This window comes from Mixophyes fleayi, chromosome 4 (assembly GCF_038048845.1).
Source record: "Mixophyes fleayi isolate aMixFle1 chromosome 4, aMixFle1.hap1, whole genome shotgun sequence".
Classification (NCBI taxonomy): domain Eukaryota; kingdom Metazoa; phylum Chordata; class Amphibia; order Anura; family Limnodynastidae; genus Mixophyes; species Mixophyes fleayi.
In genome coordinates this window covers 143,157,146-143,184,271 of record NC_134405.1, presented here as the reverse complement: position 1 = coordinate 143,184,271, position 27,126 = coordinate 143,157,146, and the positions used below count along the sequence as shown (strand labels likewise).

General features: G+C 39.5%; 3 protein-coding genes across 3 annotated transcripts; 2 read left to right on the top strand and 1 right to left on the bottom strand.

Annotated features, from left to right (window-relative positions):
• The first annotated feature begins 1,408 nt into the window (after nucleotides 1-1,408).
• Nucleotides 1,409-2,453, top strand: ATP6V1F (ATPase H+ transporting V1 subunit F). Its single transcript, XM_075205950.1, has one exon. It carries the CDS (start codon nucleotides 1,409-1,411, stop codon nucleotides 1,646-1,648), a length of 240 nt encoding a protein of 79 aa, XP_075062051.1. The 3' UTR covers nucleotides 1,649-2,453.
• Nucleotides 2,454-5,355: 2,902 nt separating this feature from the next.
• On the top strand, nucleotides 5,356-10,081 carry SPMIP1 (sperm microtubule inner protein 1). The gene is made up of 2 exons (XM_075205255.1): nucleotides 5,356-5,813; nucleotides 9,958-10,081. Exons 1-2 carry the CDS (start codon nucleotides 5,359-5,361, stop codon nucleotides 10,079-10,081), a joined length of 579 nt encoding a protein of 192 aa, XP_075061356.1. The 5' UTR covers nucleotides 5,356-5,358.
• Nucleotides 10,082-11,343: 1,262 nt separating this feature from the next.
• On the bottom strand, nucleotides 11,344-26,753 carry LOC142149981 (uncharacterized). The gene is made up of 7 exons (XM_075205254.1): nucleotides 26,064-26,753; nucleotides 25,435-25,572; nucleotides 17,412-17,510; nucleotides 14,259-14,447; nucleotides 13,087-13,191; nucleotides 12,211-12,302; nucleotides 11,344-11,884 (listed from the first exon to the last, which is right to left on the bottom strand). The coding sequence occupies exons 1-7, from the start codon at nucleotides 26,574-26,576 to the stop codon at nucleotides 11,788-11,790; spliced, it is 1,233 nt and encodes a 410-aa protein (XP_075061355.1). The 5' UTR covers nucleotides 26,577-26,753; the 3' UTR covers nucleotides 11,344-11,787.
• Between the last annotated feature and the right edge of the window lie 373 nt (nucleotides 26,754-27,126).

Here is a 27,126-nt window from a genome sequence, read left to right as displayed (position 1 = left end):
AACATTACTCCCTTCTCCCTCCTCCTTTGCAATGCCTATTTCCGAGTTTTCTAACAAGAAAATGAACATGATGGCAAACATAAGTGAACACTTTTCTGTAACTGCAAACATTATTGCGTTTGTGATCTGTTGAAACACAAGTTATTTAAACTTTGTCACATAAACTTCCTGTTACAGTTTCAGTAATCTAAAATATCATGTTGTAACATACCATTAGCAGTTAGATGATTGACCAGTAAGTAAATGTATGTCGTTCGTGCAGTAGCTGATAATAAAGGATGGAATGTGTAAAGCATTTCACACCATTTTAGAATGTAGGTTCAACAAACAAACTAAGCCCCAGAATCTGTTCTTGGGGTCCCTTGACACAAAACGTGTGCAGTTGATTAATTTATTTTCTGTGTATATCGCCAATAATTTCTGTTGACATATCGGTGATACTCCTGACACCGGATGTTGTGCTAGGTCTAACTGATGCTATAGATCTGGGAGTCTGCTTTAAAATCTGGAGCTGATAAGTTTTTTTTTCTTATGTGTGCCAGAAGGGAGGTGGCATACTGAAGCAGAGCTGAAATCATAATGGAGTGGAGTTGGAGCTGGAGCTCATCGTCTGTAGATGCTCCTCTATCTGCTAGCTTAAAATTTGGAAATTATTTTTTAACTTTGACAAATATTTATATCCACTTAACAGTAATTAGTCAATGTCTTTAAATATAATACAATTACTTAAAATGAACACTAAATCTAAATAATATTAGTTATCAACAGCTCATGAAGCTTGTGTAAAGTACCTAGAGCAGCAATATAGAGCTAATTTGGAACGGGTTCCTAGAGTTGCAGCTAAGAATGTCTTTGCTCTGGAAACAAAGTGAGTTTGTGTACTGTACATAATCTCCATTATTATTCCACAATAAACTACTGCTGATGCTCTTCCCCTTTTACATGGTCATGAGTTTTGACTACAGCCTTGCAATAGTGATTTTCCACTCTTAAGACAGCTGCATGTTTGTGTGCATAGCACTAACTTTATTTACTGTAAATATAGTCCTTCCTTCTTCTAGAAATGTCTGCCCCACTCTGGACTGTACGGCTGTTTTCTGAATGTTAGCCTCACTGTATGTGTTCCTATAATATTATGGCACAATGCTTCCAGCAATGTTTTCATGTTCAACACACACTATAGTCTGGGTACATTAAGCCTAGTCTTTTTATATTCCAGGTTCAGGTTAATAAATCATCACCAACTCAGATGTTTAATCTCTACATTAACCTATGTTTTGGTTTGTGCATAATGCAATTTTTTCTTTCATGGACTTTGTTTTGTAATGTCTGTTCTAGATTTGTAAATTGTTTCCTAATTTAATATTGAAAATAAACAAATCACATTAGTGGATATATATAAAAAAAAATGATAGTGAAAGGTTTTTCTTTCCTTCTTATGTCCAGGAGTTTTCTACAACGTGATGATATTGGGATAATATTGATCAACCAGTTCATCGCTGAGATGATCCGACATGCTATTGATGCACACAATATCTCCATCCCTGCTGTACTTGAAATACCATCCAAAGAGCACCCCTATGATGCCAACAAGGATTCCATACTACGCAGAGCTAAGGGCATGTTCACCTCTGATGACTTGCGATAACTCTGAATATGGGCTTCACCATATATTCATTGTCTGGAAATTTCCTATAAATGGTGTTCTGTAGCTCCCTAAGTTATGCAGTATGTCATTGACAGGTTACCAGTAGAATATATCAATTCTAGGCATTATTTTATGTTTTATCCTTTTGGCCACAGACTAATTTATTTCCACCACCGGAGCTGTATTAGTATGATTAATTTTTCTCCATTGATGTAATGTATGTATACATGGCCTGTTGTCTTATTACACATTTAATGACCATAATATAGAAAGCAAGTTCAACTGGTGTTGCAGACTAAACCTAGTACCGCGCTATGCTGGGAACAGCTTCTCTACATAGATTAGTAAAATCCAGGGAACTTCAAGTGTATAAACCTCAGTGATCACTGTGCAGTGAATATTTTTCAGAACATATATTTGCCTTGTGTTCTATTTCAATCCTATTTTGGTCCTAATTTTCCTATATTGGACACTCCTTGCTGATTGACATTTGTCTGATACAATAGTGCTCTTCCGGTTGTCTTCATATTTGATGTACGAGTGCATGAGGAACCCATAGGCCTTGTACATATTGCATTCCAGATCCACTTAAAATCTATGTGCTATACTAAATGTTGTTATAAGTAATCTATTTAGCAAAAAAATCTGTTTTAAATGGGTGATAATCTGTCTTGTGTAGTAACGCTGAAATGTTTCTTTTGCATTTCCCATATTCTTGGTGTTTGTATTTCTTGTTCTTACCTTTTGCAAAAGGTTTATTGTGGAATTGTTTCAATAAATATAGAAACACTGGAATGACCTACAACTGGTGTTTTCTTGTTTGAATGTCATTGGACTTGGTCACCTCTAAGATACAAACAATAGTATTTTCACTCAAAACAGACTGTACCAAATATATAGTCAATGTGTAAGTCTTTGTGGCAGGATTCTCTTCCCTGAAAAAGCCCAATGTGTATATGTAATTTTTTTCACCATTGGGACGGTACATAGGGCTCTTTCAAAGTTTAGGAATGGAGCCCACAAATCTGTGCTTCCACCGTTGTATATAGTGCTGTCTCTTTGCACGTCTTCCAGTCTTTTTATCCACACTAATAGGGTTTTAGTAGCAACATTATAAATAAATGGTCAAGAAGATCTCCAAGATCACTTTAGATGTAATGGGCGAGAGTAGACAAATAATGCAATGTTTGGTTGTCAATCAACTCATTTTATGATTTTTACCTGTAATGGTCTAGGCATGCAAGGTGACTTCCCCAAGTAAATATTTGTCCCTATTTAGCAAATATACCCAGGGTTTTGGAAAGTTCTATGGCAATCATGAGTCAAAATGATTTGCTAGAACAACAAGAGATAATGTTACCATATTAATTAGGATATTGGCAAATGGGCATTATATGACCTGTTGTTGTATAGCAGTAATACAGTGATTTGGAGCAAGCTCTTGGATACTCGTGTCCAGGCCTGCCCCTTGATGAGCTAAAACTAAAGGTAAATGAGCTATATAATATCTGTTATCTACCTGCTTGCAAACAAAGAAGCCTACTGAAACAGAGGCAGCCACACGTAACTGGTATTTAATCACCATGTATTTATAGGATCATATCACTCTGCCATCGTCATTTGACTTCTTATTGTCATGCATATATTTAACCATGTCTCGCCAGCTTTGAGAGTGAATTTTCTAAAACCCACATTTGCTGGTGTTTTTAAACCACCAGCGGTTTAGTACTCCAAACCGCAGCATTTACTATAGGGCGGTTTGAGACTGCAATGTGAAATGCTTGGCAGGGGCGGATCTAGACATTTGTCCTACCCGGGGCGATTTTAGGGGGGGCGATTTAGGCCCCGCAGCCTTTCTGATGTCTAATGCTGCCGGCGGCTGCACAGTATGTGCAGGTCCGTTCAGCAGTGGCAGTGTGCTGTCCCGCTGCTCTGATTGTGTTTAAAACACAATCAGAGCAGCCGGGCAGCACACTGTCACTGCTGAACGGACCTGCACAGTGTGCAGCTGTCGGCAGCAAGCCCCTGGTAGGGGGGGCGATCGCCCCTTCCCCTGGATCCGCCACTGATTCTTGGTGATGTGTGGCGGATTAAAAACAGCTAAACTGATAGTGGTTTAGTAAAAACACCGTCAGTTTGGTCAAAATCGCCAACAAAAAAGACGGGTTTTCTATACCTGTTTCTGATTGGCTTGATATCTCAAACATGCTGTTTGAGCTATCTTGCCATTCAAAACATAAGTGGAGGCACCATTGATATTAATTATGGGACTCTATTGATTAAGAGGGAAAATTAACTTAAGGGGACAATATTATCGTATTATTTTTATAATGGGGGCACTATGTAGTGCCATGTGTGCATCATAAATAATTATTGTCCCCATTAGCAATCAAATAGTATTGCCCAGTTAATATAATTATATATTCATATTTCCCTCATAATATAATACAAGAAGTGTCCCCTTAATACAATGAACAATAAAATTTGCCTCCATAAGTTAATTAGAAATTAATTTTGCTCATCCTTTTTTTTTTTTTCTGGCAGTTTTTCCGGGGGGTTGTCAAACAGCAGCTTAGTAAATCTGGCTGTTTGTATTTTGATCATATTAAAAATCAGGATGTCAATTTGTGATGTGGTGGTTTCTAAAACTGCTGTTTCGAGCCTTCTAACTGGTGGTTTGGCCTTTAATAAATCCAGCAGTTTTAAAATGGCCAAAACTGGCTGTTTCACCCAACCACCCTTTTGTAAATCTAGCCCTTATTCTCTATAATATCTAAAAAAAAATTGTCTTGTCTGTTTTGCCAATGTGTGCTGTGTAAAAAAAAAATGTTAGGGACATTTCACTAACATTCAGTTCCATTAGATCCTTTCTTTAAAACATGTCTTTAATATTACAAGCAGGCTTACACTATCTACATTAGATATATCTGTGAGAGCTCTTAGCATTTCATATGCCAGATCCCTATGTTTGTAAAAACAACAAAACTTGCTAAATTGTCTCTGCTGTGTTTAAAAAAACAACACAAAAAACAACAAAACTCTACAGGATATAAAATCTCAGGACATCACTAGAGACTACTTACACAAAACAGTCCTAACAGGCAAGGTCAAATGTTTTGAGGATTAACAAATTACATTTAGATTTCAGTAAATGTGCTGAGGTCCTGTGTATTGTGCTTGATATGTTGTCTTCATGGTAACCTATTGTCAACAAAAGTAATGACCCTTGAATTGGCATCAAGTTGATGGTTGCCAGCCAGCCAGCTGTAACAAAAGGGGAGGCATTATTAAAGTATCTTATATACACACCTACATATGAAAAGGCGATGGTACAACTTATCCATTCAACCCTTCATAGATGTTCTAATGCATAGCACAACATTCTGACTCTAGTAAGCTACTTCAGTCAAGTGGGAAAACTGGCACGGAGCGCTCTGTCATCTTCAAATGGAGGATCACACATCTAATACAGAGACTACTTTACCTTAGAAACCTAGGAGTAAATGCAGTCAGGATCAGCCTTGTTGAATTTACTTGTACTTTTTTTTTTAATAATTCAAACCTTTTTTTTTTTTTTTTAAATCTTATCTCCATCACTTTATGCTAGGAAGAGTTAAGTTAATTGTCTTGGAATGAACTTGCCCCTGTATTTTCAAAGTGATCTGTAACACTAAATACTTCTATTTTTCCACTTATGAGAATACACTGCAATGGCTCGGCAGTTTAATTTAACCACTCAGACACAGGAATGCATGAAGGAGACTTATCTGAAAGAGTTGATGACACGCATTAATTGGCGGCGGCGCTATGCAAAGAACTTTCCAACAATTGCAACTTCAAAATTGAAACCCAAAATTAAAGATCATTTCAAACTGCCATCTATTAGTGATCCAAGCTTTCAGGTCGCTAACGATAACAAAAGTTATGAGAGCAGCCATCAAAATGCTCAATCTCCACAAGACAGGAGCAAAACAAACGTAGTAGAGACTACAAGTGCAATGGTCGCACAGATGAGACCAGTCAGCCCCAAAACTCAAAGTCTTCTCTATCATGGGACATCCAAACAGGAAGAAGGAAGGTACCACTATATGAAAGCAAGGAATAATCTCAAACCTGAGGAAAAATACCTTTTCCCTCTAGCAACAAGCTGGGACTATGGCTGGCAGATTGGTAAGTCGAGATATGTTTATTTAACATGTTATTTATTTTCCAACAAATATGTATCTTTGTGTTATTTCAACGTGTACCTGACATTCCACTGCAGCTTTTAAAAACGTTAAGAACTAATTCCCTGTTCTAATAAAAACAACTGATGCCACCTCCCATATCTTTGAGATGGGATCTAATGTATGTTATAAATCTCACTATAGTCATTTTCCTCTGTGCGACATCGCTGGACTGCCTCTATGCATTAAGTAATTGATCCGTACAGTGCATTTATGCGAATCAAGCCTGCATGCTTGAGACACTGTTTGCCTGTTAACCAGGGGAGTTGATTCTCTAACTCCCCCGCATCAGGTTACCATGTTAAGTTAGAGAGAGCTTGATGGACTTAGCTAGCTAAGTGTAACCCTTTATGCTACTAAAGGTATATTTTTCAGCTCAGCCATACCCAGCCTTTGATACATAGTCATGTGAAATATTTTCTGTGCTTGCTCAGTAATTAAACATGTCTTTAAATAAGTCAGTGTATTGATGCGCTTAAGACATGTTCGATGGTAATTACATTGTATTTGGGAAGGCTTTGTGTACCATGTAGGAGTTTACTACTCCCAAGTTACTATATAAAACACAGTGGTCAAAGTGGTGGTGTATATAGTGGTATGCCATACAGCCACTTTTCCTACTGCCTTCATTGTAAAACTATCAAATTACAATCGCTTACATTCCCATTACATTTTCCATACCACCACTTCTAAATTTCCACTTCAACACTGGTCTAGGATAATAGAAAAAAAATCTGTTTAATTTTTATGTTCTCCCCATGTTTGTATGGGTTTTCTGCGGGTGCTCTGAGTTCCTTCCACAGTCTAAAATGTACTGGTAGGTTAATGTTAATGTGTGTGTTTGTGTGATAGATAATTTACACTGCAAACTCCTATGGGACAGGGAGTGATGTTACTGATTATAGAGCATCCTCTGTAGAGCACTGTCTATCTAATATGTTGGTGCTGTCTAAATAAAGGCTAATTATGAAGTTAATATTAATCCACAAATTAGATGCTCCTTAGCTCAGAATATCAGTTATTACATTAGAAGTGTGTATTTATTGATGTACCGTATTTGCCGGCGTATAAGACGACCCCCAACATTTTCACTCAAAATTATAGAGTTTGTTATATACTCGCCGTATAAGACTACCCCCTCTTCCGCACACCTTCCACACACACACTGTATTAAATCACTGGCCCCCACACACGCTGTATTAAATCACTGGCCCCCACACACACGCTGTATTAAATCACTGGCCCCCACACACACACTGTATTAAATCACTGGCCCCCACACACGCTGTATTAAATCACTGGCCCCCACACACGCTGTATTAAATCACTGGCCCCCACACACACGCTGTATTAAATCACTGGCCCCCACACACACGCTGCATGAAGTCACTGGCCCCCACACACACGCTGTATTAAATCACTGGCCCCCACACACACGCTGCATGAAGTCACTGGCCCCTACACACACACACACACTCATATATGCTGATCACACACTCTGCATTGACATGACATAACATAAAACAAACATAACATAACACATACTAATAACACTTACCTTCTTCTTCTGTCACTCTCCTCTGTCCCCCTCCTGTCACTCTCATCTGTCCCTCTCTCACTTTGCCCCCTCTGCCGCACCCCAGCCATAAAAAAAACAAAAACAAACACTTACCAATCCGCGCGGCGCCGGGACCCAGCATCCTCCTCTCTCACGCAGCCTGTCACTGATGACAGGCTGCGTGAGAGAGGAGGATGCTGGGTCCCGGCGCCGCGCGATTGGTAAGTGTTTCTGTTTTTTTTTTTTATGGCTGGCCCGCGGCACCCCTGAGACCCCTGAGTTTGGCACCCGGCGTATAAGACGACCCCCCCACTTGGAGGCATGTTTTTCAGGTCCAAAAAGTCGTCTTATACGCCGGCAAATACGGTACATACCAGGCACATTAGAGGCATGAAAGCTGGAATCTGATACATTTGTTGGATGTTGTTTGAACTTGCATGATTACTAATGCCTTCACCTGTAATACACATCTGGTGATTTCTAAATAAAGGAAACTTTTTAATATAATGCAGGTCTGTGGTAGCAAAGGGTGTCTTTTCAAGCTACATATAATATACAAGTTAACCCGTGCATGATACTCATGCATTCTAGTCAAATCAAGCTACTTAAGGTCTTAAAAAGGTTCTTGTCATGCATTTGGGCCTAGCCCAGGCCTCCTCAGGGGAAGAGCGTTAGTTCCTGATGCAAGCGCCCTTTTTAATGTGTGTTCATGAGGTAAAATTACCTCACGAAAATGAGTTTGACCCCTCAACTCGTAAATTTAGCCTTTACTACCCCTCCCACGGGGGGAAGGAAGGATGATGGAAGTTAACTGACTTCACTATTCTAATTTTTTTGTCAAATAATGTCAGCATACCAAATTTCAGGTCAATTGGATGAGCCCTTTCTGAGAAAATAGTTTTTTCCACACACACTAACACACGCCGCTAGGCTTTTACTTTTATATATTAGATAATGCTAAGAATTTAGTAGGTCAGTGTATAACTCCGCCCAGGAGGTGGCGCTATAGCTTTTTTTTTTCCACACACAGACTAAAACACGCCGCTAGGCTTTTACATTATAGATTTAGTAATTTATGGTCAGGTTATTTATCTGTGTTCTGCTAAAGTTTTATTTTATTTCCAGGAAGCTAATAAAACTCTGTCATCTCAGTCATGGAAGTCAGGCTGGGTACACACTACTGTGTTTTCAGCTGATTATCGGGCCAATCAGGCGATAAACAACTGATTGGCCCAATATCACAGTAGTGTGTACCCTAGAATGATAAACAATTATTGTTCCAATGCACATGAAATCGTTGATTGATATTTTCAAACTGAACTGACAATCTCGGGCAATGATGGAACAATGTTTCAATTCTGTAGTGTGTATGCACTTTGCAGAATTGGAACGACAATTTAGCTGCATCACCTGTCACTGTGTTCCTGCAGCGGGATCGGGGCCTCTTCTGTGCAGCTATGGGATGCTATACCAGCGGGAGCCGGAAGAAAAATGTGAAGGGATGCACTGCTATTATGTAGAGCAGCAGTCTCTGCACTTTTGTTAGATTTCTTTAATTTACAACATATGCAAAATATAATAAAATGAACAGATTGTATCCGAAAGGTTGCCACAGACACATGAGCTTCGGGATGGGTATATCTGTTTCCCCCACAACCCAGAGGCTTACTGGTAGCACCCTGCTGACGGTGCTTCTGTCCCAGTGTGAGGGGTCGGTGCACAGGAGCAGAACAGCGGCCTGGACTGCATGTCCTATGCAGCCAGCACCCTAGGTAACACCAGCCAGGGGTTGACACAGAAGGGAAGTGGGGGCAGCTTTACCAAGAAGAAAAAAAAATCCAAGCAGTTTACAGAAAGCCCCAACCTACTCTCAGCCAGCATCTCACAACGCAAAACTTTACCTATAGACTACACCTGGGTCTTACTGACTAAGAGACCCTGTTAAAGCCACGCTAAGTGCAATACACAGACTTCATTTTGTACACCAGCGTCCTGTCTGTCCCAGTTCTCCTGCTGGACAGACACACAAAGACCAGCAGCCAATCACCCCCAGTGTATGATGACAACATGCTGAGTATAGCGAGCATACAACTCTTTATTTATACTGTACTGACCATCGCTGGAACTGTTTGTATAATACTTCAGTAGTAACATAGTTACCCCTGCTCTCTCCAGCACACCTGGGTATAAGTAATGTTGCTGCCTCACCACAACAGCCCACTCCCCCTCTCTATAGAAACACTGCCCCCACCTCACAGCACAGCTGGTTGGACAATTATGCAGTTATGGCAGGCGAGCTGTCTGTATGCCAAGTAGGAGTGGGGGGGACTCCAGTTTCTAGGATGACACAAGTGGTAACTAACATTCTCTAAATGACTACACTGCTCTTGAACCAGATGAAGAGCACAGATCTGAAGGTAATTGTGTATTGTGACTGATCGGAAAATCAGTCGTTCATAAAATCGCTAGAGATAACAAATTGGTTGAAAGTTTTTGTACTGTATTGTTAACTACTGTAACACTTCTCTTGCAGGTAACTCTAATAACATTAACTGCCCCCTGCATCGGCGTTGTCGTATTGTGACTGACACCTTCTTCAGGAAAAACGGGATACCCCCTGAGCCAAACCTCAAAGATATGGCCTTGTAATATTGGCAGACAAATACGGACGCTTTCCAGCCAAAAGAGCAATTTCACTGGCTTGAGTTTTGTCCTACACGTAGTATTTCTGTAGTTGGAAATCAGATACGCATCACTCACAATATTCCACATATTCCATCTCATAGTTTCCTTTATGCATTTCTGGGAAATAATTTTATCCTTTTATAAAGTGTCAACATATTGCACAGTACTGTACAATGAGGGGATTATAATACAAAGACCATACAATGACATGAAACAGGAGGTAAATGGGGCATACCCAAATGAGCTTACAATCTAAAAGGTGTGAGAAATAATTGATGTATAAGATAGAATAACAATTATAGCTGGTGGTGGTTACTGTACAGCATAAACACTTCAATAATCAGCCACTGGCAACTGGTATTTGTGTGCAGCTTCTGGTGGTGAGGTGTGGCTGGAAGAGACCATGGAGACATGAAAGATGAACTAATCATAGTTTAAATCTGAAAACAGCCACTAACAATAATGAGAGACAACTTTTATCTTAACGGAACCTCTTCTGTTTCTGTATAATGTTCTCACTCTTGGGCACTCGGGTGGTCATCTGCCAGTTCAAAGTAGCTGTGCGCCAAGTATTTTATGTTGGCATGCTCGCTGCTGAATACAGAGCCAAGACATTTGTTCCCCAAGCGGTACGGCAGCTGCTGCCATCAGGGAGGCCACAGAGATCAGCAAAGGAGGAACGGAGATGGTATCCAGTAGCTCTTCAAAACAACCCTGTCCTTGATGTGATTACTCTCCGTGGCACCACATTTTTAACTGTTTGTATAGAACACCTAACATAATTATGTTCTTTGTTCAATTGATATGTTGTGAAAAACTAGAAATGCAGAAAAAGTAAACGCACAGCAATAAAGCTACACATAGTTTTCAGGGACCTTGTGAGTGGCCCTTAGTCCCACAAGCCTGGTGCACTCTTGAGACATTAGGTCACATTAAGGGATTGGAGCCCCAACATCACATCATATCGCATTCTGCAGTTCATGACTGGCCATCATCAAAAGATGACTAATGTGTGTTGAATTACTTTTAGAATATATTTTTCTGTTGTTTAGCATGCTCTACTTGGATATATACATGCAATAGAACAGGCACAACCTGACTGTCATACCCTTGGTATTCCAGCTTCTCACAGGAATACTATGTTTATTTTAGTTGTGAAGACCTACACATATTATTTATGTGGGCATATCACTTTAAATGTAAATAAATTACAATGCAATATACTGTTACACAGTTCACTGTTTAACTTTAATAACAGGTAAAGTTTGTCCATAAGATATGAAACGCCGAAAGAAAACAATCATTATTAGGTAGATATCATAGTATGGCTTCAAGCCTGAAAACCTGCTGACTTTCCTCATAGTAACTACTTGCATTGGGATACTGCTTCACTTACTCCATTAATGCATCATATCTCAACATCTTCTCAACTGAATACTTATTCACATATACCTCTGCCTCAGACATACATACTTTAACCTCCAAACCCCACAGTGTCACATCTCTGCCCTGCAGTGGGAGTGGATGATGTACATACAACACACAGCTATTTTGCTAATTAGGTTGCTTCATTAGAATTCAGCATTGTCCAAAGAATCAGTCATTTATTTCTTTATATATTTTACACTTAATTGTCTCCTGCCAGGTCCCAACCAGTTCCGACCCATTTCTCACAGTCCTTCTGCTCCTCTCAACTCTGATCCACTATCCTCTCGCTTATTCCTGGTAAGCACAGGGTCCAACAGCTCTCTGAAACTGCTCATGTTCCTGTTATGGGGGAAAATAATTTTAGAGGTCATGATAAATTTTCTGGTCAACTTCATATTCAAAACTATACTTTTGGTTGCCCGGTGATACCATGACACATACAAGAAGAGGCTACAATTCTTGTAAGCTTGTCCTGTATGTAGAATTTCGCCACAACTTCTTGTATACATTATACATGGTTTGCTACCAACTGCAGGCATGCTGCAGTACATTATATAAATCTTTCAAACTACATCCATAATGCAGGGGATATTTGAGGAGACAATCTATGGGGTTATAAGTAAAAGCAAGTGTGTGTGACATGTTGTATTAATATGCAGATTTACCTGTCTCTCCTAGTTTGCATGAGGTATGTGCGTTCTCGTTTCATCTTCTGCAGATGTTCTCTCACGGCGGACTTTTGGCGCTCTACATCCCCCTGCACATTTAAAGACAATCAAGGCTTGAGAAATATTTATTTGCATTATGTATGTTTATATATTTAGTGGTATTTTATACTAATTGAGACGATAGAGGGCAAGTTTAGACTAATAAATTCATATTTTTGAAATAAGACATAAATTACACCCTCCTGTTTTTATCCTTTGTATCTCTGTAAATGCCATATGTTGAAAGAGAAATAGTGATTGATAAAAATTAAAATGATAAAAATTAAGAGCCAAATAATATATCATTATTGATTAGTGGTTCTAGAATGTTGGGACACATTAATCAAATGTGTTCAAATTGTATTTATTTTCTTAATATAATGGTTTCTTAAATACTACATATACACCAAGCTTGTCAATGGTTATTTTTTGACAATTTTATTACACCTATGTAGTATGTGGATAGAGAATCCTTGGTTACTTTGCAGGTTTAAATAGGAGAGGTTGATGAATGTTTGTACTTTATACACTTGTGAAGAAACCACCATTGGTGTATTATCATAAGGGCATGCTCATGTCTTCCCTCAGAAAGTCCCTAATGTGTATAAAAAGACATCATCAGTGTAACAATGATTAATGCATTTACTATTGTGCTTCATACAAGAACATTTATAATTTTGCGTTTAGTAGTCTTTCAATATCATAATATTATAATTCAAATGCCTATTTTACATTTACATCTCATCTTGGTTTAAATGATAAACAAGAGATGTTCAGACTAATACCACCCTGGACATTATTTCCACTCTTCCGTTATCTATGTTAGTCACCCACCTCTGGCATTGGTTCTGGGGACAGTTGAGGAGATCTTCTCTGGGTAATGCCCATTAGATCCACCTCTGATTTTCTGTTCCGGGCTATTGAAAGACGCTCTTGAAACTGCATGAGTAAGGGCATTAAGTGTTAATAAAACATAATATTTAGTTCTGCACTGTAAACTACAATCTAAAGAAGAACTGTGAGGTATCTGTGGAAAAAAGGGCTGGTGCAGTGTTGTAGCAATGGGGACAGAAGCAGTAGCAACCTACTGTGACCAGTTCTATATGGGCTCAGGTCTGCTGCATTCTTTCCCTGTATTTGGAACCTGAATAGCCTGTTTATCAGTCATAGGAGACTTCTAAATGAGAATGTGTGATGAACTCCAGCATGTTCATTCATCCTCAATGTCAGTGTGAAGCTGTGATCATGGAGCTTAGTCTTAACTTTTAATAGAGAAGGGTACAAATTATGGATCTCAATTGTATAATAATTGCATTAAAAATTTAAATCATGTAACAACCTCAATACATCCATCTTTACTTGTAGACAGTCCTAGGGCTAGATTTACTAAGCTGCGGGTTTGAAAAAGTGGAGATGTTGCCTATGGCAACCAATCAGATTCTAGCTTTCGTTTTTTTAGTACCTTCTACAAAATGACAGCTAGAATCTGATTGGTTGCTATAGGCAACATCCCCACTTTTTCAAACCCGCAGCTTAGTAAATCTAGCCCCTAGTTTGTACTCAATGTGCATCAATGGAATGTAAAAAGTGCCTTCTAGAAAACAGGCATAGGCTTTTAGGATACTCTGTACTCAAAGCTTAAAATAACGTCAATGTAATACTATAAATTAAAGTTGATAAATGTAATGAGAAGAACATTATAACCTTATCAAATATGAAAATATTGGTTTTCTATCTTCAAATATAAAATCAAACAAATGTAATATTTACATATGGATCTGTCATAGTCCTGTTAGTAACAATTTTCAATGCTCTGCAATGTCATGTATATGGAAATAAAGTATTATTGTAAAAATAAATATTATATCAATGTTTGCTGATGTGTATTTATACATTAATAGATTGGATTTTTTTTATTTCTTATCTATCTATCTATCTCAAACCTATAATATTTTTTACTGGTTGGAATGAAGTCCAGCCATTCACTGACAGTTTTTCTCACTCACTCTTAGCATCTGTCTTCTTCTGTCACTGGCACATTTTAACTCTGCCTCTCTCTGTAAGTCTGTTAATCTCTGCATGGCTTCCTGCTGTTCCCTGACGGACAGGCGGATGAACACCTTCTCCCGCTGGAGTGCTGATTGTCCAGAAGGCAGTGAGCAGGTCTGTGGTACACTGCTGTACCCTGCACATGGCTGTAGGTGTGAGGTAAACATATAACACGAGTTGTGTGAATACTTGTATAAACAACTGTGAGGAAAAAAACTTTATTTTTGGTGACTAATGATAACAGAAAATGCCAAGATAACCATATTTTACCACGGTGTCCATTTTAGGGCATACGTAGGTTTCCTAAAATGTTAAAGATAAAAAAAAGCAGAATACGAACATGACCTGAACTTTGCATGGAGCATTAAAAGATGACATAATCCTCTCAGAAAAGAGGTTGTATCACAGCTCTTATTCCCTCTATTTACAAAATAACTAGTAATAAAAATACTAAGAAGTAAAAATGTATGTATTTAAAATATTGGTTATCAGAGCCTTTATGATAAATTATACAATACAATACATGCCTTTACAAGCCTTTATGATAAATTTCTACAGACGTATAAAAGCATTCAGACCTGGCCTCAACACTAGTAGCAACATGAAGAATAAGTAAGAACATACTTGCCAACTTTGGAGATCACCCCTCAGGCAGATTTCAAAAGTTGGACATGTCTTGGGGGTGTGGCCACTCTAATTGCACCTTTAGGCCCCGCCCCAATATACAATATCAATTTTGTCCTATTATAGTAGGGGGCAGAGCCAGGATGAGGTGATTAACCCCGCCCCTACCCACTTCACCAACGAAGCGAGAAGGATTTGGGAGGTTGCCCTGCTCTCCCGAGAGTCCGGGAGAGCTCCCAAACATTTGGGAGTTTCCTGGACATTTCCGGGAGAGCAGGCAAGTATGAGTAAGAAGATGTTGAGTAAAAATCACTTTATCTTTTAAAAAATTGTTTTCTAATATAAAATTAATACAGAATTATTCTTTAATGATTGGTTCCCTTACAGCATACGAGCTGTAAGGGAACCACATTCCTAGAGATTTTTAGTTGCAGGATTATATAAGATAAATCACAAAACAATGTGCAGCATCCGTTCACTGCTCTGTCATGTGATATTTAGCTTAAGGTAGGGAACCTGATACACTTCAGGGATTGAATGGGTGGCAATTTAACCTTCAAAAGGCCTGCACAGAGAGAGAGACAGGGAGACAGGCTGGTTGAGGGGGAGAAAGACAGGCAGGGCCGGTGCTAGGGTCCTTGGCGCCTTGGGCACATTTTAAAATCGGCGCCCCCCCGCCCCATTTTCAAAATTGCCCCCCGTCTTTTCTTACCTTAACTTGCCTCCTCTCTGCTCCGTCTGCTCCCCTCCACTCACTGACACTGTCGGGCCGTGATGATGATGTCATGGCCCAACAGTCTGTGAGTGGAGGGGAGGAGACGGAGCATTGAGGCGGCGGTGGTGATGATCAATAGTCCCTCCCCCCCTCCCTGTGGATGTATCTTTAGCTGTGCGGCGGCCGTGACAGGTATGGTCAGCGGTCGCCGCACAGTTTTAAAGAAATTTTTAATCTGTGGCGCCCTCCAGGCGCCCTCCAGAGCCCGGCGCCCTAGGCAAGTGCCTAACCTTGCCTAATGACAGGCTCTGGGATGGAAGAGACATCCTGGGGGGAGGGGGAAAGAGACATCCTGGGGAGGGAGAGAGACAGAGAATTACTTACCTACATAGCTGCAGCTCCCGACATGTTTATAATGAAGTGGAAGCTGATGGGCTGTCCAGGGAGCGGGGCGCTCTCTGCTGGGCACTCACCATAATCATGCAGGAGCTTCATGGGCTGACCACAGGGAAGGGGCAGCTTATCAATCATCACTGTGTTAGAAGGCAGGCAGAACGGCCTCAGGGAGGAGTGTCCTGTGCTTCACTACACAGGAGCTACTTAGTGCACCTTTCTTGCAGGATGGAACAGCTGACTCTGCAGCAGACCCACATTTGTGTACTAACAGGGGGCCGTGGCGCCCCCTTGGCATGGCGCCCTGGGCGGCGGCACCGCCCGCACCACCCTCGCTACGGCCCTGGTACTAACATATCAGCAGGCATTTTAAACAAGTATACAAGCTATAACAAACAAATCTGACAATAAAGAAGGAAGGATCTGGTCGGAGGCCTGCCTATGGCCCTAGAGCTGACTGTTGCCCATCACTGGCTTAAACCATAAGTTTATTGCTTTGAATTAATGTTGTGACACATCACCATTGTTAATACAGTAAACAATACCAGAGTCGTAAAAATATTAGTAATAATAAACAGTATACTTATAAAGCAAGAAAAATCTTCCCTAGTTATTTTTATTTATTTTAATATATTAAAATATATTTCCAGATGTGATTCATGGAGGTACAATACATGTTCAGTGTTAATCTGTCATTCTACTGTAGCTCTGTTATAAAGTAAAGTATTACTACCCCCCCCCCCCTCCATTACAGACAGCAGAAGCTCCTCCCACATCTTTAGTACATAGTCCCAATGGGAACCCATACAGAACTGAGAATGCAGTTATTTGAAGATTGTATCACTGGCTCTTCTCCACACAGTGTATTTCTACTAAACAAGTATGCAAACCTAGCACTGAAATTCTGCCTGCTTATATAGAGCATACCGGCGCCTACGGGAGATCCAGGGGGGAAGTAAGCATGTGGGGAAGGCGTTTGGCAAGGGGCGACGTCACAATGACATATAAATTGCGTCCTAAGCCCAGCTCCCGGCACTTAACTAATGAAGTGGCCAGGAACGGGGAGGTTGTCCTGCTCTCCTGAAAGCCCGGGAGGACTCCCAGAAATTTGGAAGTCTCCCACACATTCCGGGAGAGTAGGCAACTATGATATAGCGTAGCACCTCCCTCCTACCATGGTAAGATTTTCCTCTTTCACTTCATGTGAAACTTCCAGCTAACTAATGATTTACATGATTTAACTTCTAACTATTGTATTTCTTTGTCTGTTTCCTGACATTTTATTATCGTATTCCTTATAAACACAGTTAAGAGGGTCAGAACACTTATATGTATATGTATATATGTATTTTATTGTTATGAAAAATAAATTCTTTACCTGTAAGTTTCTCAAATCCTGATTTTCATCCTGCAGTGCAGATGGTCTCAATGCTGCTTGTGGCTGCTCACAGTTATGCAGAGGGCAGGGGAACTGTGCCTAGAACATATTTATGTAAAATTAAGTATTTTGCAACTATTTTGCTAACTTTCATTTGCCCTGATTTTTAGTTTCTTGTTATATAGTACAAATTACTATTCGACGTGGGGGATCTGAGTGAAACTCTTTTTGCAAAACTCTTGCGAATTTTGGATCGCCATATATATATATATATATATATATATATATATATATACACACAAGTTAACCCGTGCATGATACTCATGCATTCTAGTCAAATCAAGCTACTTAAGGTGTTAAAAAGGTTCTTGTCATGCATTTGGGCCTAGCCCAGGCCTCCTCAGGGGAAGAGCGTTACTTCCCGACGCAAGCGTCCTTTTTTAACGTGGTTTTGTCCACATGTCACCACCTCATCATTTTTCTCCATCACCTCATCCTTCATCTTCATCACAACATCCTTCATCAAGCTACTTAAGGTGTTTAAAACTCCCCACTGTCACCCCCGGCAACCACCAACCACTCCCAACTGTCACTTCTCCTTCAAGAAATATATAGGTCAGTGTATAACTCTGCCCAGCAGGTGGCGCTGCAGCTTGGTTTTTTTTTTTCCACACATGCCACTAGGCATTTATATAGTAGAAATTTATATATATATATATATATATATAGTCCTCCCTCGTTTTCTCAACTGCCATTTTAGAACAGACAGCGTGTAGGGAGGAGGTTAGCTGCACTGCTCTGCTCATAAAATAGCGTTCAGGGTGAGCCAGGGATATAAGAAAGAAGTAGAATCCCGTTATTATTGTAAAGCAGTTATACAGAGAATAGTCAGCTACAATTGGTGGCTGATTATTTGCTTTTAATTTCAATCTTAAATACACTTTACACAGACTAGTGACTACTGGTGGTTGTTAATGCATTGCATATATATATATATATATATATATATATATATATATATAAATAGTACTAGACAGTATATACAGACTGAGTTAGATACATATCATTCTGAACTAACTAGTATATTCTTTGAGAAAAACAGAGTGCTTTTCTGTCAGACTATTTATTAGCAGAGTCCAAAAAACAGAAAGATTTCTTTCTTTTAAAATTGAAATCTTTTCTAGTGAAAGTAATCTTGTGTGGGGCAGTGACAAGTGAAATAATTTTGAAAAAACTGGGTGTTTGCGTGTGAGATTCAGCAGTAGTTGCCCCCAAAAAGGCTAAATATTATCATATTCTAATATTTTATATTTTTCAATACTTGTCCACTTTGAAAAGGTCATTCAGTGAAATCTATATTTTAAAAAAACTTTTATGAGGGTCAGCACACAGCTGGATCCCCCAAAAAATGTAATATATTCTAATCTTTTAAATTTTTCAATATTTGTCAATTTTGGAAGGGTCAATCAGTGACAACCATATTGAAAAAGGGTGTTTATTTGTGAGGGTTACCAGCAGCACCCCCCAAAAATGCTATATATTTTAAACTTTTCTATTTTTCAATACTTGTTGATTTTAGAAGGGTAATACAGTGACATCCATATTAAAAACACATCCCAATAAAATATAAAAGTTGTTTGTTAGAAATATAATGTGGACCAGTGTCAAAAGAATTGTAAAATAACATTCCTTCCTACCCCTATCTCATTGGGCATCCCCCTGGTGTGGTGGCAGACTTCTACTAGTAGCTCCAATCTGTTCAAGAAGCATTAGTAAAAAAAACAGGGAAATAGCTAACATCCCATACAACACCCCCAGTGGCAAGACAAGGCTCAGACTTTTTGCTAGTAGGGTCCTGCTACTGCTGGTACTGGTATACATACTAGAATGGACATTCCAAAACAGAGTGCTCAACGCGGTCTTGCATCAACCTCAACTTCACATGCACCACCTTGTGACTCAGAGTGTATGTTTGTTACTGACACCTCCAAAACAGCCAAATCAGTGCCTGAAGATAACACTGAAGTTGAAGAACAACTTGGGCACTCAGAGAATCCTGAGGAAAGCCTAAGTAGGGTATCCATGAGTGCTATATGTGAGTCTGAGGTTTCAGATTCTGACACTGTAATAATAGAGCATCTTCCTTTGAAAAGTCTTCAGCCATTATGAATTCTGAGGATGGATAGTAGTAATATTAGTGTTAATGATGATTTACCCTTAGAAATTGAGGAGGCTTCTATGAAAGTTGCAAATGTGCAAGAGGATGAGGGGGATAATTGTGGATCTGAAAATGAATGTGTTGTACATGAACGAAATAATGAGGAAGATGAAGATGATTGTGTTGAAGTAAGGCAGCCACCAGTCTTACCACCAGCAGATGCCTATGATAAGGGCATAAGATGAAAAAAAAAACACATCTTGCATTTGGAAATATTTTTATCCAAACCCAGACAACATTTGTCTAGGCATCTGTAGCCTTTGTCAGGCCAAAATAAGGAGGTAGAGACCTCCCTGTTAAGTCAATTGCAGCGAGTTCATTCAAGTCGTGTTTCCAAATGTGGCAAATTGTGCATAGTAGCAAGCAGCCCAGCATCATCTACCCGTCCAATGGATAGACACTTGCAATCCTCACCGGTGTCAACACCCTCATCATTCTACACCTCATTATTTGTACGTAGTACAGCATTCAATTATCAAATTCTAAATAACTCCCCTAATGCAATCCATGATTTCCAAGACACATCCTCCTTGTACGCTACAGCTGCTACTGCTGCTGAGGGGGGTAAATCTATACAGATGGGGAGCAAGACGAGTAAGCATTTTACACAATTGTCTGTGAAGCAAGCATTTGCAAGAGGAAACAAGTATGACAGTCAGCATTCTGTTGCAGAGCAGATCACTAAAGCCATGACAGCTATGTTAGCAATGAATGTGCGTCCAATTTCAGCAATCCATGCATCAGGTTATAGACGATTAGTTAAGGTCATGAGTTCATGCTATCAAATTCCATCTTATTTCCATTTTTCAAGAACATGAATTCCTCAGCTGTACTGTAAGGTTAAGCAAAAAGTCATTCAGTCCTTAGAAAATGCCTACAGTCCACTTAACTACGGATATGTGGACAAGTGTTCCTGATCAAAATAAAGACTATATGACCATGATAGCTCACTGGATAGGTATATTGCCATCAGCAGCAGCACCAGTAGATTCACCATCATCCTCCTTATCCTTTCTGCATAGTAAACCTAGCACTCAATGCCAGGTCATTCACAGGCAAGCTACTCTGTGTATCATTGGTTTCACAATGAAACATACTGGTTTCAATTTTTTTGAAAAAAGTCAGTAATGTGATACCAAAATTAGTCACCCCGCTAAGTCTCTGCTCAGGATTCCTCATTGCTGAGCCAACATTGTGTGTACATTACAACTTGGTAAATTTCAACATGTAACATGCTTTGCACAGACAAACTTGGTGTGCAGAATATCTTAAAAAATGAAAGGTCAGTGCAGGAAATACTGTTCGTGGCCCATAACATTTCTGCCCATTTTAGACATGCCACAGCCGCATGTAGAACTTTGCAGCTTCTGCAAAAGAAAATGTCATCTGCCATACCACCAACTGATGAAAGAGGCAGTAACAAGGTGGAATTTCACACTTTATATGCTTCAGCGACTAGAGGAACAGTGTCACGAACGCCCAGCCTGTCCCAGATACAGCAATCTGAACAGCTGGCTGTGACTGGTGTCACCTTAGTCACTTAGCAATAAAGAACCACTTATTACTGTTTCACACTTAAATCAGATACACATGTAGCATGAGCCTCCCTGGGCGTCGTAAGTTCACAAAGAATCACGGAGAAATACGCTACATTAAATATGTTTAATCTGAAAAATATTTCCAAGGCTTATTTACAAAAAGGTAATAAACAGACATACATTAGGTTGCACATAAGTTTCAAAAAATAAAATAGGAAATAAAATCAGAGTATTATTTATGAGGTAGTCTTGCTGTGTGTGAGGGAACACGATAGAAAAGTATGGGACAGCACAGTGGCCTAGTGGTTAGCACTTGTGCTTTGCAGCACTGGGGTCATGAGTTCAATTCCCGACCATCGCCTTATCTGTGTGGAGTTTGTATGTTCTCCCTGTGTTTGCGTGGGTTTCCTCCGGGTGCTCCGGTTTCCTCCCACACGCCAAAAACATACTGGTAGGTTAATTGGTTGCTATCAAAAATTGATCCTAGTCTCTACCTCTCTGTCTGTATGTATATGTGTGTGAGTGTGTGTCTATATTAACTGTAGACTGTAAGCTCCAATGGGGCAGGGACTGATGTAAAGGGGTTCTCTGTACAGCGCTGCGGAATTAGTGGCGCTATATAAATAAATAAATGATGATGATGATGATGATGGGACATTTCAGTATTGATAGACCCATCATGAAATGCATACCTTATTGTCTAAGGCAGAAGATTTTAAACCCTTCTTACAGACTCTTCACCCCCACTTTAGGAATTTACACTTTCAGTTAAGTCAGATTGATTCCCAAAATGACACAGGGTTTTCCCGAAGTAAATTATCTATCACTAAGTTATATGTTTTAGTATCTCAGAGAATCTCTCACCTCTGATCTTTCTGCCTGGCTAAGCCCAACTCCTCTTCATACGCAAATTACTCAGATATCTATCTCTGGGCCTGGCTACTTTCAAAAGTTCAGACTCAGGTTAGTCAACCAAATACACTTTGAATGGTTACATAAAATATTTACAGTGTTATACATAGCTTCAGCAGATATACTACATAATCATTAGATATACTACATAATCTAGATTTGGAGTGGGGAGGGCATGTTATCTTATGCCAACACATTGGAGAATCCTTACAATTTTATGCAAGCTACTGAAACCATTTGAAATTGTAGCAAATGAAATGAGCTCAGACACTGCCAGCCTGAGTCAATTCATACCCCTAATCAAACTATTGGAAAAGCAGCCGGAGAAGCTGAAGGAGGAGATGAAAGTTAGCGATTCAGCAAAGTATGTTGGCCATGTGGACCAAGTTCTTTATTCACTTAGTCAGGACCAAAGGGTTTACAGCACCTTGACAGTTGATCACTACATTTGGGCAACCATGCTTGATCCTAGGTTTAAGTCATGTGTCATTTCTTTCTTTCAGAATAACACAAATGTTCACAGATGTAAACAGTTCCTTGTGAACAATCTGTCAGTTCAAGTCACACGTGATACATTCCCTGCTTCAGCTTCTCCTCCAAATGGTACTGGCAGAAAAAAAACTTCCCTTTTCTGATAGTCACATTGATTATGAGTCAACAACACACCACCACACCAATGTGAAAGTTTATGACATCTGATCAGGTTTAAAAGAATTGCCCAAATGTACTATTGACACCTTTAACGTTTCTCACAAGGACACCTTGTCTTAGTAGAATGGTGGAAGATTACTTTAATGATAAAGCAGAAGTTAGTATCTCAAACAGTCCCTTTGAATTCTGGGAGGGGAAAAGTAGATTTGGAGTCCCTTGTACAAACTAGCTATGGACTGCTAAAGCTGCCCACCCTCCAGTGTGTACTCACAGTGTTTAGCACAGCTGGGAATTTTGTGAGAGATCGTTGGCGGAGACTACTTCCCAAAAATATAGGAAAACTGGTGTTCATCAACATGAACTACAAATTGTATGAAGAACACCATTCGTGCTGCCAATTACCAACAGGATGTGTAGATTACAGTGGGGATGAATTAATATTGTGTGATGATGATGATGTCATCAGTGATGAGGATGAGGATGAGGGTGATGACATGGTCATCAACATAGCGGAAACAAAAGTGGCAGCTCCTGTCGCTGAAGTGCTCAGTTAGTTAAACTATGTGCATGTCCTTTAACATATGGGTGTATAGGCCCAAGGACAATTCCATTGTACACTATTTTATAGTGCTGATCCTCTCCAATGTATTTGCTGCAGTGCTGACCCTCTCCAATGTATTTGCTGCAGTGCTGACCCTCTCCAATGTATTTGCTGCAGTGCTGACCCTCTCCAATGTATTTGCTGCAGTGCTGACCCTCTCCAATGTATTTGCTGCAGTGCCGACTCTCCCCAATGTATTTGCTGCAGTGCTGACCCTCCCCACTGCATTTGCTGCAGTGCTGACCGTCTCCAATGTGTTTGCTGCTGACCCTCTCCAATGTGTCTTCTATATTCAAAGGAAAATGGAATTGAGGAAAACATCTTCAATGAGGATGATGGTTACCTTGAGACTGATGACTGCTGTTATCCAAATGCCCATGATTCATTTATTAATATCCCTATTTAATCTCCAGTTGAACAACCAACAACCAAACTGTCGGATTTTGTGGGGACACAAATAAATTATGCGCTTAAGCCACAAAGGGGCAGTGCCTGTTTGCTAGAGTGCTTGGGTTGTTATCCTATGTGCATGTCCTTTTTAACATATGGGTGGATGGGCGGCCCCAAGGACAATGCCATCTAGCACGATTTTGGCTTCTCCACTTTTCCCCAGGAATCTTCTGAAGCCTTCCTTGTAGTACATTCTTGCCCCAAAATTACCTTTTTAGGGGGGAATTTTTGTAACTCATTGCAATGCTTAACTGTCTTCAACATGTTACTAGTGCTGCCAACTGTCAACTGACTGCTGGTTGGGTGACTAATATGCCAAATTCTGATTCTTATTTTCCCAGAATGTGGACTTGCAAATTCTATTGCATTGTTTTGTCAAGACTGATATTTGGCAACTAAATCTGTATCAATGTGAGTTATACATACTTACTTGTGTGCGAAGGCCAACAATTGCCCAATCTGAACTGTCTGGTTTACATATTTTTAATTTTTATTATAACATATGTATTCTTTATACATTCCATATTTATATACTTGCAAATGTATACGGGTGACAAGTCCCTTTGTTTGATTCACAAGGGCAGCATTTGAGCACATTCTAATTTCTTTTTAGTAAAACAAGATATTTGAAAACTTTGCTCCTGGTGAATACTGTACCCAACGATAAGCACATATAAAAGTCTGGGGGGGATATTCATTTTGACAGCATTAATATGGCCTATCCAGGAGATATACTGATGTGACCGCATAGTAAGGTCCAATTTCTATTATGAGAGCAAATATGAGTGGTGAGAGGAGGCAACCCTGTTGTGCGCCGTTAGAAATCAAGAAGGGTGCTGAGGTCAGACTGAGAGGGGAACAGAGCTGAAATAACTCTCAAAAAATTACCAGAGAATCTCTTCGATCCGAGCACCCCATATGCCGTGACCAATACATGACATATTTTACATATTACATTACATATTTATATACTTGCAAATATATATGATTGAGGAGTCCCCTCATGTCCTCTTATATCTGCCTCTGACCTGTGCCTCTTCTATGAAATTACCTCTCATTCCCCCTATGCCGCTACTCACCTGTCACAATCGATCAGACTCTCCGCAGCCTCCAAATCCTCAAACCCGCTCTGAAAATCCACTTCTTTAATATTGCCTAGCCTGCCCTGCTCCAGCTGGTACACCTTTACTACTGTCCCAAACTCTGAGCCAAATGTCCCGCTCTAAAATACCATTCTCTTACGTCAGCTGTACCATTTCCTACTATATTGTAAGCTCTTTCACCCTACCCTTTGTTTTCATGTTTGAATTTATTATGTGCACCATGTATGTCCCTTTTTTATGTATGATGTTTCCCATACTGTCCAGGGCTTTGAAGCAATGTAGCGCCTTACATATCTATGTCAATACTAATTGTAATAATAATCAGTTAAATTTCCATTTAAATTGTAATCAGATGTTAGCAACCATGCCTTATGGCCTGAACTTTGATGATATATTTCTCACTAATATAAACCACTACTAAACACTACATTTACTTTTTCTAAATAATATTTTGGAACAAAAATATATGCAAGACAGATTTGTATCATGATAATGCTGTAAAAGAAAGCAGACTTGTCTTATGCGATTTTAGGATTACCACAATACACACCTCGTTTCTCACCAGAATTCCATTTGCTGGCACTTGTGTCATGTGACTCAAGAAGTTATCATACAGTGAGGTTCCCACTGCAGCTACAGCCACAGTCTGATGGGCTGTCCCCCAAATCTTGAACCAAGGACTGGGTGCCTAATGGATATCAAGGTTATACCAAATGTCAGGTAAATGCATTGCAAGACAACAGAGACAAATAATCTGTAGGTGGGGCTGACTGATACACTTATCCTTCATCCTATAGCTTCCCAGTTATTGTTGATAGCTAACAAAACATACTGAGAGTTCTAATAAGCTATAGAGACAATTCCAATTATGAATGGTGGAAAGAAGATAAGAGTTTCAAAGAGAAAGAATGCCTATATTGGAGATTAATGCATACAACATGGACTAGATGATGGGTAGAATGTAGTGCATCATTGTGAAACTATGTCTATCTAGATCTGGTAAGTGATTATCTCCATTTATTAGGAATGTGATTTCTCAATATCTGTCAACATATGTTGGTTTAATATATTTAAAGTTCATGTTGCCTTAAAATATAGAATATGAAAATAATATACAGCATGTGGAACAAACTGAGTGTATAAATCTATTCTTATAACTTACATTTTCTGTGAATGTACCTGTTGATTGATTGACAGACTTTGATGACTCTCACTCCCCGCACCACAGGTCATATCAGGTTCCAGTACTGGGCATAGCTCCATAGGTTGTTCTGTGCCAAACCGAATATCCACTTCTTCTTTGTTTATCTGTGTTTCACCATCTATCAAATTAATTTCCCCACTGCTTTCTTTCTTCACATCTCCCTCATGCCTTCTATTTTTTATAGTAACTTCAACATTTAATAGTGACTCTTTATTCTCCAACAATCCATCATCACTGACTGCCAATTGATTGCGACCCTTCGTTAGGTCATCCAATTCCATTCCTTCATCCTTTTCTCTAAATATAATTTCTCCACATGCAGAGAGCATATCCTGACTTTCTGTCTGCATGATTTCCTGATCTGACTGTTTGTTATTCTCTTTACTATGCCTTTCCTCTTCTCTCTCTTCTGCATCAGGCCTCATCTTTTTTATTACTCCTTTCCTTATATAATCTTTCAGACTTTGTATCCCCCCCAAATCTTTCATTTCTACACCTTCTGTATGTTCTTCCTTCTTGTTTTCCACTAAATGATGTATTTCTCCAACTATCTCATGCTCATTTCGCCCCTCTGTTTCTGTACACACTCCTGCTTTATTGTTTACATTTGCAAACCTCTCACTTTTTTCTGGGCTTAATTTATTACACAGTTCCCCCAAATTATGTTCCGAAGATACCTGAAATAGTGAAAAGAGATGAAAGAGCAGTAAGTAATTATAAACTGGGATATAACAACACCTCACATATGTTGCAGACAGAAGAGACCCCTTAATCGGGCCTTTATGCATCCATTTAGTTGCCAATAAAGTTGTTTTCAAAAGAATTGCTAAAAACCTGTTTTGTGTGTGTGTGACAAATAATAGGAAATAGTCTGGCCAATCTAATGAAACTTCAACCGTTTGGAAATCATCATACAGATGTATATTCTGTGTAAGGTGAATGAACAGATTGTTTACATGTGGCTGTTCTGATTGTGCTAAAATTGGTCAAAAATGTAACTGTTTTCTAAACAACTGTTATCACAGATTTGCCTCTGTA